Genomic DNA, 12,094 nt, shown 5'->3' with positions numbered 1-12,094 from the left:
TTCCCCTTTCCTTTCCTTTCCTTTCCTTTCCTTTCCTTTCCTTTCCTTTCCTTTCCTTTCCTTTCCTTTCCTTTCCTTTCCTTTCCTTTCCTTTCCCTTCCCTTTCCTTTCCAGTTCCTTGTTGTATCCTTCAGAGCCTAGAACAGGGGCTGAAGATCAGTACCTAGAACAGGGACAGCACATCAACTTTAACCCTGCTTCCTATGTCCTGGGCATAACATTTGGATAGGCTGTGTTTGACTATTTTACACTTGCCTGGGACAGGCACAGTTCCATAACCATAGCTGCCAGCGCTTGGTTATTAATTTCCATGACCATTTTGAGCCAGCTCACTGTTTATTAAGAGGGCTCTCCTGGCCATCTAGGGCTTTAGCACATTTCTAGCATCTGACCACTAAGTGTGAATAAGCGTCTCCCCCATCCCAGCTGTGACAAACACAATTGGCTGGGTATTGCCCTATGAATGGAATCACCCCTGGTAATTGAGAACCACTGCTCTATTTTGGACTTTAAGGCTTGCCTCAGAGGAGTCTGGCAAAAATCTCAGAGTCAAAGCAGATGGCCCCACCTCACACCACCCAAGTTGTCGTTGTCTAAGCTGGCCCAGCTGTGCTCACCTGCCTGGTGTGTTGTGGGTAGTAGGCCTCCCCCACACTGCACCAATCCCAGCAGCCTTGACTCCCTCAACAGCAGAACCATTCTGAGCGTACCATCTGCCCTAGCCCTACAGACAGCATGGCTGTGTGTAGATGCCATGTTTAGCCCCTCGGAAATAGCCATGCATCAAAAAGGCCCCAGAGGAGCCTGGCTGAGCCCTGCTCTGCCTGCTGACCACACCACAAGCCCTGCCCTCTATTACTTCTCTGACTTCCTTTGTGTTTATTGATGTCACTCATCTCCCTGACCCATCCAGAGTCATGTTGCAAATGGAAGGCAGGAAAGAAGAAGGGCCAAGAGAAGAAAGAGGAAGAAGGAGGTAAGAAAGAGCGTGGACCTGCCGAGGCGTGAGCCTAGGGCGCCTGGCTTTTACCGTGTGCATCGCAATTAGGTCTGCCCTCTTAGAGCAACCCAAGAGTAGGGTCAGAATGTTTTTGCCACTGTCAGAAGACAGAGTATTGCTTTTACCATTGCTTTTTTTTTTTAAGAAAAAAAAAATGTGTAAAGGAATTCTATTTTGAAAGAATCTGGGTAATTGTTGTGGGGTGTCTTCTTTTGATAGGACAGACTAGAAATACAAAAAATGACAGCTAATATAAGATTTGAAGTTAGAAACAGGAGGTTTGAATTCTCTGACAAGGAGCTCTCTCTCTCTCTCTCTCTCTCTCTCTCTCTCTCTCTCTCTCTCTCTCTCTCTCTCGTCTTGTCCAGGCTACTCTCAGATTCATGATTCTCCCTTTTTGGTATTCTGAGTGCTGTGCTGTGATTAGGGGGCTGAGCCATCCAACCTGGCCAGGGTGTGAGCTGAGCTAGAGGTCCTGTGCCTACAGGGTGGGGGCGGGTTTCATGTCTCTGTTTTAGGACATTGGAAAGCATACGTATTTTTAGTGCTAGCTATATCAGCTAACATGTCTCAATCCAGCTCCACCCATGGCACGTACAGGGACTGAGAAGTGGCTTTGGGCATTAGGCAGGCCTTCTCTTCTGGGTCAGCTTCTGGTCCAGTCTAGTTCTTCAAACTGAACTTGTCTTTCCCGTGAATTCCCTCTAAACATCCTCAGTGGTTGTGTGTGAATGCTTGGACTGGCATGTTCCTGACTGACTGGCTGTGGATTCATACTCATGCGTGGAATACATGTATGTGGTCCTGTCTAGGCATGCCTTCCCTTATAGGGCTTAGAGAGCAATCACTATAAAAATAAAGGAGAGGGGTGAAGGAGATGGCTCATTCAGTAACATGCTTGCTACACAAACATAAAGCCCTGGATCCTGTTCTCCAGAAACTCAGTACGAAGGCCACGCGCAGTGGTGAATGTCAGTAATCCCAGCACTGGGGAGGCAGCAAGTGGATCCCAGGGCTCAGTAGTCAGCCAGCCTAGCAGAATCGGCCATTCCAGCTTCATAAGAGACCCTGTCTCAAAAGTGGGAAAGTGATGGAGGAAAGAGAGCATTCAGCATCCAGCTTAGCCCTCCACATGGAGTCTGCATAAATGTACCTCTGCACATCACATGTGTGTGTGCACTACACACACACATACACATGCACATGAAACACCAATATGAGAAAATGCAGAAGGCATAAAGACTATTTTCTTTCAATCTGTAGCCAAACCTTCACCTCCAGATGTATGAACTTGGGCTGTGTTCTCCTCTCTGCTCCCCCATCTCTCATCTGTAAAACAGGTGTGAGTCTGTATTTGAAATCTTCACTCGCTGATAGCAGGGATGGGTGGGGGGCAGAATGGATACACACACACACACACACACACACACACAGTTTTGTGTATTGTCTAGTGAGCATTTGATAATATAGATTTAGGATCCAATTATCTGCAAAATGGCTTTGTTTGTTTGTTTTTTAAAGATTTATTTATGTAAGTACACTGTTGCTACTTTCAGACACTCCAGAAGGGGGTGTCAGATCTCATTACGGATGGTTGTGAGCCACCACGTGGTTGCTGGGAATTGAACTCCGGACCTTTGGAAGAGCAGTCAGTGCTCTTAACCTCTAAGCCATCTCTCCAGCCCCAGCTTCATTTGTTTTAACTTTTATTTTGTATGTGTGCTGGACAGATGGCTCTGTGGGTAAGCACTTGTTCTACAAGCACCAAAGGCCCTAGTTCAAATCCCCAATATGCACATAAAAAGCCAAGCATGGGTGCTCATGCCTGTGACCCCAACACTGGGGAGCAGAGACAGGTGTACCCCGGGAGATCACTGGCCTGATAGCCTAGTTGAAACAGCAATTGTATGGTTCAGTAAAAGGCCCTGTTCTGAGAAAATAAGATGTCCAGAGATAGAGGAAGATGGACGGCCTGCTCTGGCTTCTGCCTTCATGTGTGTGGGGATCGACCTGCACACCCAGGTGCACGTGCCATACATAGACATACACATTACACACTAAACCAACAGGTAAGTTGAAAGGTCAATTTTTTTTCTGATTTGGTCCCCTTTTCTCTTTTAGGTTCCATTTTGGGGGCGGAGGATGCACCACACCTGTCCCTGCCTGCCAGGCTTGGCGTGTTTAAGGACTTCTTTCAACCGGTTTATTTGTTTGGCCCGGAAGTGATCACTCTGAAGTAGGAATTTGAAATGTGACCTTCCGCTGCACAATGTCTGTCAAGTCTCACTTGTAATTGTGTCAAACAAAGAATGCGTCAGAAAGAAATGTTCTTCTCCCTTCCTCAACTTTCCAAGTAATGTTTCTATCTTTGATTTTTGAAGTGGCTTTTTTTTTCCCTTTCTTTGAAGGAAAGTTTTGATTTTTGGAGAGATTTATAGAGGACTTTCTGGCGTGACTTCTCATTTCCCTGTTTATGTTTTGCCTTGACATTTTTTTGAATGCCAATAACAACTGTTTCCACAGATAGGAGAATAAGAGTGAACAGTCTGTTGCACAAACTTGCTTTTGCCCTTTGCCTCACTCTTCCTGCCCCGCCCCTTACTCTTCAAAGACTCTGATGATCCTCACCTCACTGTAGCATTGTGGGGCCTCTACACTCCTGGCCTTGCTGGTGGACCCACTGAGGAGGCTCAGAGAGCTAGCCCTGTACAGGTTTGAACCGGATCCCCCAGGCAGCTCATTTGGGGCAGACGTTGGGAGTACTCCAGAAAGCTTCCTGCACCCATCTGGCCCACTGGCTTTCAGTTCTGCTGTTTAACTGGTGGGAGGACAAAATTAACGGGACACTGAAGGAACCTGGCCCATTTTTTCTAGATTTGTTAAGTAAAAGACATTTTCTCCTTGATGTGGAATATTACGTCTTTTTCTTTTTTATTTGAAGCTTTTTTGTTTGTTTGTTTTAAGTCTTCTCGTTGGAGACATTTTAAAGAATGCCACTTGAAGAAGCATTGATTTTCATCTGGCATGATAGGAGTCATCACTTTAAAAAATCAGTATTAAGTTATAATTTAAACTTTTATTTGTAACCCAAAGGTCTATTGTAATGGATTTCCTGATATCTTGCCATTTGTACTGGTATCAATATTTCTATGTAAAAAAAAAATTCTGTATCAGAATAATGACGATACTGTATATCCTTTGATTTATTTTGATATTATATCCTTATTTTTGTCATGGCTGTCAACAGTTTTTATTACGAGCGGATTTCTATATAGCCCTCATCCTAAAGTAGGCAGACACCCCAAAGCTGGTGAATTCACTCTAGCAGTTCATGCATTTTCATCTCATATCCAGGAGAGCTATGTTTGTGTGAATTTCAAGGGAGCACAAAAACAAATAAATAAACCATGTGTATTCAAAAAACAAAAAGCAAAAACGAAAAAAGCTTTGGCAAGTGAAGGAAAGCATGACACCCGGAAGTGATTGTTAGCTGGCATGGACCCATAGGCATGACACCCGGAAGTGATTGTTAGCTGGCACGGACCCGTAGGCTTGCCCTGCGAGATCCGATGGGGTGTGTGAGATGGCGTGGCGTGGCATGGGTTAGGCTGGAACTACACAGTGGTGCCAATGTGGTCTGGCCTTGAACAACTCACTGTTATCAACCCATATTGTGTCACAAATAAACATCTGAATCCTCAAGTTTAACTGACTACACATTTGCCACACCTACCCACCCGATGTTCCCTGAAGTGGACCCTGCGGTCCGCTCTGGTCGTTTCCTCGGTCAGGGACTGCACAGGAACTGATGTCTGGTACAACTGGACGAAATCTGGGTATACTAATCACCATCGCTGCTAGGAGAAGTGGTCTCCGTTTATTCTGGAAGAAAACTAGAAACGTCGACAAGGGGAATTATGGGAAAGAAATGGGCATGCCAAACAATCTGGCTAAAGTTATTTTCACCTCTCATTCAAGAGACTTGTCACTAAGTGGCAACACGTAATTTTAATCTTAGTTTTCACCAGAATTGAAAGCCACAACCATCTCTTAAACGACCTTGCTCTTACATATAGCAATCCAGTTTTAAGGTTCATACATAAAGGGACAGACGGGAGTCTCAGGTGCCCAGCCAAGAGGACCAAACTATAGCAGAGCTGGGTAGCCATTCCCACCTGCGGCCCCAGAGCCTTGGTGTTTGCTTTCTTCCCCTCAGCTCGTTATTTTCACTATGTTTGGCATCACATACTATTTGGAGGTTTTTAGTTGCCATCAAACCCCATCACCTTTCAAATAACTTTCACAAACCTTATGATCCCATTTCTCAGAAGTTATATTTTCTTTTCTTTTTTTCTTTTTGTGACCCTACCCCCCCCCTACGAATACTAGACCAGTGTACACCAGTTTCAATATAAACTGTGCTGCTCAGACAACACTGGCTTGTGTGTGACCCTCCCCCTGCTCTGCCCATGAATACTAGACCAGTGTACACCAGTTCCAATATCAGAAGTTATATTTTCTTAAGTATTATGTGTAAGAGAGACTGTGTGAGGAAGGAGGTGTGTGCCAAGGCACACCTGTGGACTTTACCTGGAGAACAAATTCAGGTTTGCACAGAAAATGCTTTAACAGCCTGGATCATCTATCCCGCCAGCCTTCAGAGGTTGTCTGGGACATTTTTATGTGACTAGATAGGTCTATACTCTGGCAACTGCATCTTCTGCTCCCAAGATGGCCCTTCAGAACGTCTGGGATGTCCTAGTCCTGAAACCTTACAAGGTAGGGCAAGGCGGGAATTTCCAGGTGGAAAAACAAATAGCTGGTCTGTTTCTGGTAACATGGTATGAGTTTTCTAAAGTGCAAGACAGCAGAACTAGCCAACAGCTAGTAACCAAATTCAAGCGACCTTTCCACTTTTTTTTTTTTTTTTTTTTCTGTCAGCTTTCATGGACAATGCAAGGTTTGAATGTGAAATAGCCTCCACACTTCCACCAAGGGGATGAGCCACTGTGAGGATTCGTACCCTGGCCACCTCCCACCCTGTTGTCTTTCTGTTTCTCGCCTCCGGGTGCAATGTGACTCGCAGCTTCAGACTTCTGCCGCCACACCTTCTCCTCACAGATAGATGTAGTATCCCCTCAAGCTGTGAACCCACACAACCCATTCCTCAAGCTGCTTCTTGTGGAGTATTTTGTCAGAGCAACCGGAAGAGGAGCTGACACAGACCAAAGGTCATTTCTAACTTCGGCTTTGTTATTTTACCAAAGGAAAAATTGGTGCCAAAACTACTACTCCCAACAGCCAAAGGCTCTGGTACTCCTTGCCAGTCACTCCAATGTGACTCTTGTGAAAGCTGTGCAAAGTCAGTCAGACCAGGTACAAACCAAACACAATCTCATCCTCCTCTGGGTCTCATATCAGGAACCTCAGCCTGTTCTTTTCTGGCTCAGTTTTCCAGAGGATGAAAGGCAGATTGCTATTTTTAACCTCAAGATCAAGACATGATATTTAGCATGCACCACTATAAAACCCCTTTGTGACTTTTCTGTTTCACAGTCACACACTTCAGATAATATCCTTGGAACTAATATTTTACTACTTCTGTGATCTGTCCCCCTGCTCCATTTCTTGTGTGTTTAACATCTATACACCTTCCACTATTGCAAAAAAACCCAGTTAATTGACAAATAAAATGTCTATGGTATCCATACTATTTTGAGTTATATGAAAATTGTAAAATGGCTAGCCTGCACTAATTGGCATTCCCAGCTCTGTCTATTGTTCATTGTGAAGACACTGAACATCTACGTGTGAGAGGTAGTACTAACTGTAGTCACCATTCCACACAACAGATTTCCCTGCAAGCATTTCTAAAGATATCCTAAGACAGTCCTTTATCAATGGATCCTTTTTTCTCACCGTGTGTGACAGGCTGTGAACCATTTTGTTCCTGCCTCAGCCTCTCAAGTGCCAGGATTAGAGCTGTGCAACTGTGCTCGGCTGACACGTTGTTTTGGAGGTTCTGGTCCCAGTTTTCCCCACATCTCCCATCCTCCAGGATGTCAATTTGCTTTGTCTGGGATGAAGCCTGGGCGTTGGTAATTTTAAAAAGCTTTTCTCCTTTAAGGTCTGCCTATAGTTGAGAGGCACTGAAAAAGAGTAAAGGACCACACGTCTCTGGAAAGGACACCACTAACTGACAATGACCAACAAGACACATTTCTACTTAAATTGGAAGACAGGAGCTAAATATCTTTGGAAGTTCTTTTGTTCCTTGGCATAATTCACTCTGATCTCTCTCTCTCTCTCTCTCTCTCTCTCTCTCTCTCTCTCTCTCTCTCTCTCTCTCTCTCTCATTCTAGAAGGAAACACACAGAGGAGGGCTGCCCTAGAGAATTCAGCGGTGGTTGCAGTAGTGTGCAGTTCTTTTGAACAATCTGAAAAGCACCACCCCTACCCCAGGGCGGGTGAGGCAGGTGGTGGCTGGGGGAGGCAGGTGACAGGAAGGAGGGTTTTACCAGTGGCTCTCCTGTAGCTCCTTTCTCTCTTGACTGTAGGCTTCCCAGGGGGACATTTCAGATGACGAATTGTCTGCCTGCCAACCCCCCTCCCCCAATCTGGTTCGTGCCCTTGATTCCCAGAGCTTCTGCTCTACTGGTCCATAAATCATCATTACATCAAAATGTCCATTAGTCACCAAAGACCAAGACCAAGAAAGTGGGAAGTCCGCAACATGGACACTGTGATTTGTGGTGACAAAATGCTCAGATTGCACATACACTTTTGAGTACCTGTCCTTGTGCCCTCCTGGGGACTTTCTTGTGATGCCTGGGACCCTCATGCTTGGAGCTGTGCAGTGGTCTGCTCTCTGGAGTTACCACCCATGCATATTCCCAGGTGCCTTTGTCCCCATGAGTTCCTGGGGTTCATGCCCACCCACCCCCACATCCTGCTAACTTTGTGGTTGGCAGTGTTGCACCCTGTAATAGGATTCCAGTATCCTACCCTAGCTCTGACAGCTGGCAGTGTCACTAGACATTGTCATGTTTCTTCTGGAGGCAGCAGGTAGAGATGAGAACCTGTGCTTTAGACTAAAGCTCTTTTGTGTCTACTTGATTTTTCTTTTTAAGGATTTATTTATTTATTTATTTTGGATATGAGCACACCATCACGGCCTTCAGACACACCAAAAGAGGGCATCGGATCCCATTGCAGATGGCTGTGAGCCACCATGTGGTCGCTGGGAACTGAACTCAGGACCTCTGGAAGAGCAGTCAGTGCTCTTAACCACTGAGCCATCTCTCCATCCCAACTTGATATTTTTTTTAACTATACATTTTTTTTACCTCCTTCTCAAAAGATAAAACAATCATAAAAGTTAACCCTTGGCAGACTGTGGAGACAGCTCAGTTGGTCAAGTACTTGTGCTAACATAATAACCTGAGTACCATCTCCCGAAATCACATAAAAAATAGAAAGTAGCAGGAAATGCCAACAATCCCAGAGCTGGTACAGAGGAGACTGGAGTCCTGTGGTTTGCAAACCAGTCATCCATGGGGCCTTGGTGAGCTTTAGGTTCAGTGAGAGATCCTGTCTTAAAAACTAAGGTGGAGAAAAGTCGAGGAAGACACCAGAGGTTTACCTCTGGCCTACACACTCAAATGCACACATGTGAACATATACATACATATATGTACACAAAGACACAAGAGGAAATTACAAAGGGCAATATCAGAGGAAACAATACATTCAAAGTAGTAAAAAGGCAGTGTGGCATAGATGCTCCCTGCTTGTGGGTCAGTGCAGAAGCAAGAGGCTCAGTGACACTCATCACTGGGAAATGGTTTAGCCTCTACGCCGTACTGCTAACCAAGCTTCCACAATTGTTGAAATTCCTATGCTTATCTTTCTGATTAAAATACAAGTAATTTGTGTGTGAGAGAGGGAGAGTTTCCCATTAAAGAAATTCAAGTACATTTGGAGAAAACTGTTTTATTAAGTTAGGTTTGAGTAACTATTGAGAAGTTTCCTGGATTGCATTCCTCTGTAGACAAGTGCTGGCATGAGTGTGTTTGGCTTATTTAAAACACACAACTCAATCAAGAAAACTTTTATTATGGAAATTTTAAACATACCCGTTCTTTTTGTTTGTTTGTTTTTTGTTTTTTTTTTTTTTTTTTTTTTTTTTTTTCAAGACATAGTTTTTCTGTGTAGCCCTAGCTGTCCTCGAACTTTATTCTGTAGTCCAGGCTGGTCTCAAACTCAGAGATCTACCCGCCTCTGGCTCCCAAGGGTTGGGACTAAAGGCGCTTGCTGGTCACCATCACCCAGCAAACATAGACCTTCCTAAGAGGAGGGGTTGATGCAATGGCTCAGACAAAGGCACGTATCACTCTCCCAACACAAACCTAATGGCCTGAGTTCGATCCCTGATACCTTCATGAAAATCTGATAAGTGATGTCAAAGGGGTTTCACTGGGAAGTTTCGTGCCATCTGAAAGGAGAAAACCTCAGTTTCGAGATCTGTAAGATCTGGCTGTAAGCATTTTCTTAGTGATTGAGGGGCAAGGACCCAGCCCACGGTAGTAGGTGTCATTCTGGGGCTGGTGATCCTGTGTTCCATAAGAAAGCAGGTGGAGCAAGCCGTGATGAGCAACCCCATAAGCAGCACTCCTCCATGGCCTCTGCATCAGCTCCTGCCTCCAGGTTCCGGCCCTGTTGGAGTTCCTGCCCTGACTTCCTTTGATAGTGAGCAGTAATGTGAATAAACTCCTCCTTCCAAACTTGCCTTGTCCGTGGTGTTTCGTCGCAGCCATAGGAACCCTAAGACAGGGGTTTTTATTAAAGGGCAAACTTGGGTCCTCCTAACAACTCCCTCCTCCAGCTTCCTGTGTTACCCTGAGATTATTCCCTCTCATGCCGAGCCATCTACCAAGGTGCAGTGCAGCCACAAGGTGCTCCCCGAACATGAGATGCATAGCAAGGAGTATTTGCTTTGTTTTTATGAGAATACAGAAATAAATTATTAGTCCTCTGCATGGCCAATGTTAATACTCCTTATCACCTTTCTTCTTTCATTTCATTAAGAGCTGAGAAACCTATGGCTAGCAGAAGAGACCTATGGATTGCAGCTGTCCTCTGCCGCTCATTGTTCCCTATTCAGAGACCGTTTACTGACTGTGTGACTTAAATTCAGAGCAGCAGAAGGGAGCAGATGTGATCTCCCTTACTTTACTAAAAGAAAATTGAGCTTCCTCTCCAACAGAGATGAGTACATTTGGCATAAGGCCCAGGCAGTGAAGGACCTGGGAAAGCTGGTTGAGTTGACTTAACAGCCAGAATCCCTGGGGCCTCCTGAAATACACACCCTCAATGCAGGAAGAAGCACTCAAGTGGCCCTTATTTGGAGTCATCTTGGTAGACATCTCCATCATCTCTTTCCTAATCTAATGAGTATTTCTAACAGGTTATCATTTTGTTACACTTTAAACTTCAGTGTGTTACCTTTTAAAATCACTATAGGGTGCTGGGGATATGGCTTAGTGGTTAAGAGCACGTGTCTTAGTAATGGTTTTACTGCTGTGAACAGACACCATGACCAGGGCAAGTCTTATAAAGGACAACATTTAATTGGGGCTGACTTACAGGTTCCAAGGTTCAGTCCATTATCCCAAGGCAGGAGATAGGCAGCATCCAGGCACGCATGGTGCAGGAGGAGCTGAGAGTTCTACATCTTCATCAGAAGGCTGCTAGTGGAATATTGATTTCCAGGCAGCTAGGGTGAGGGTGTTAAGCCCATGCCCATGGTGACACACCTACACCAACAAGGCCACACCTCCTACTAGTGTCACTCCCTGGGCCAAGCATATACAAACCATCACAGCCCTCTTCCAGAGGACCTTGGCTTCCATGGTTACCAGACCTACACATGGTACACAGACATGCCTGCAGACAAGGTAACAATACACATAAAGTAAAGATGAAATAAATCATTACAAATAAATAAAACACTAGTGGCCAGGTACAGTGGCACATAGCTGTAATCCCAGCACTCAGGAGGTCAAGATTGGAGAATCAGGAGTTCAAGGTCTTCCTGTAACATAGTGAGTTTGAGGCTACTTAAGTAGCACTTGTAGACCAGGCTCTACCTGGTCTCAAAACCAAAATTTAAAAATGAAGATGCTCATCTTGTAGTGATTGTCCTTCAGAAAGCGGGACCAACCCCACACCTCATATTGGTTTTGGTGTTGAGACTGATGACAGGCCAAAGGGATGTACCCAGATTTTATGTGGGTATGTGGTGATAGCCAAACAGGCACACAATTGGCAACAGCAAGGACAGGAGGTCTTAGCCTTTAATGTGGCCAAGAGGTAAAAGTGGGGCTGAACCAATGTAAGCTTACCCCCGACTAGCTTAAACGAGACTCAGACTATGAGTCTTATTTGGCTTTGACAATTAAGGGGTCACCCCTAATCTGCTTTTCTAACTGCTGGCCTGGCTCCCGCCCCAGCAGTGTTCCCAAATACTTGCTGTTTCTCCTGGCCATGTGCTCGTGGTTCATCTCCTCTCATGGTGCTGTCTCCCTTCTCTCCTTGTGGTCTCTCCTCTCCTTTCCAGCTTCTCCACCCCCCAACCAGGTAACTCAAGGCCTACCAGATTCTAATCCCTCAATAATCCTGAGTAGGCAATTTTATTTAATGAATAGTTTTAAGTTAAGGAGCAAGGTTTGCACAACAAAAGCTTATAAATGTGAGAATTCACTTTGAGCACAGAATTTAGCTTTCCAATACATAGCAACAGACCACACCTCAACAGTTGTTTGGGGGTTGGCCAGCTCAAGAATGGAACTAGAATGGAGGAGAGGAAATGGCTGGAGAGTCACAGTGGTCACAGGTCAGAAAGGAGTTCTCCCTCCTGTAGTCTGAGAATGTTCAAACTTTGGAGGACTAGACTTGCATGCATTTCCTCCTCGTAGACCTGCCAGTCCTGCAAGAAGAAGAAATTGCTGAGTGGAGCAAGGATCTCTTTAGAAATGGTGAAACTCAGGTAATTTGATCATAAGCACCCCAGGATAGAAAAGACCACAAAGACTG

General features: G+C 45.0%; 1 protein-coding gene across 3 annotated transcripts in view; it reads left to right on the top strand.

Moving 5' to 3' along the window:
* Prok2 (prokineticin 2) overlaps positions 1 to 3,850 on the top strand; it is a 14,685-nt gene extending 10,835 nt beyond the window's left edge. Inside the window, exons 3-4 of one of the 3 annotated variants that reach the window (XM_021191506.2) lie at positions 914 to 976; positions 3,122 to 3,850. In XM_021191506.2, coding sequence (XP_021047165.1) covers positions 914 to 976; positions 3,122 to 3,226 — 168 coding nt within the window. In that variant the 3' untranslated portion in view covers positions 3,227 to 3,850. The remainder of the gene's footprint in view (positions 1 to 913; positions 977 to 3,121) is intronic. The other 2 variants (XM_021191507.2, XM_021191508.1) reach the window with 2 other exon arrangements.
* Positions 3,851 to 12,094: the final 8,244 nt, after the last annotated feature.

Source organism: Mus pahari, chromosome 2 (assembly GCF_900095145.1).
Source record: "Mus pahari chromosome 2, PAHARI_EIJ_v1.1, whole genome shotgun sequence".
Taxonomy (NCBI): Eukaryota; Metazoa; Chordata; class Mammalia; order Rodentia; family Muridae; genus Mus; species Mus pahari.
The sequence above is the reverse complement of the archived record's forward strand: the minus strand, read 5'-3'. Positions and strand labels throughout refer to the sequence as shown.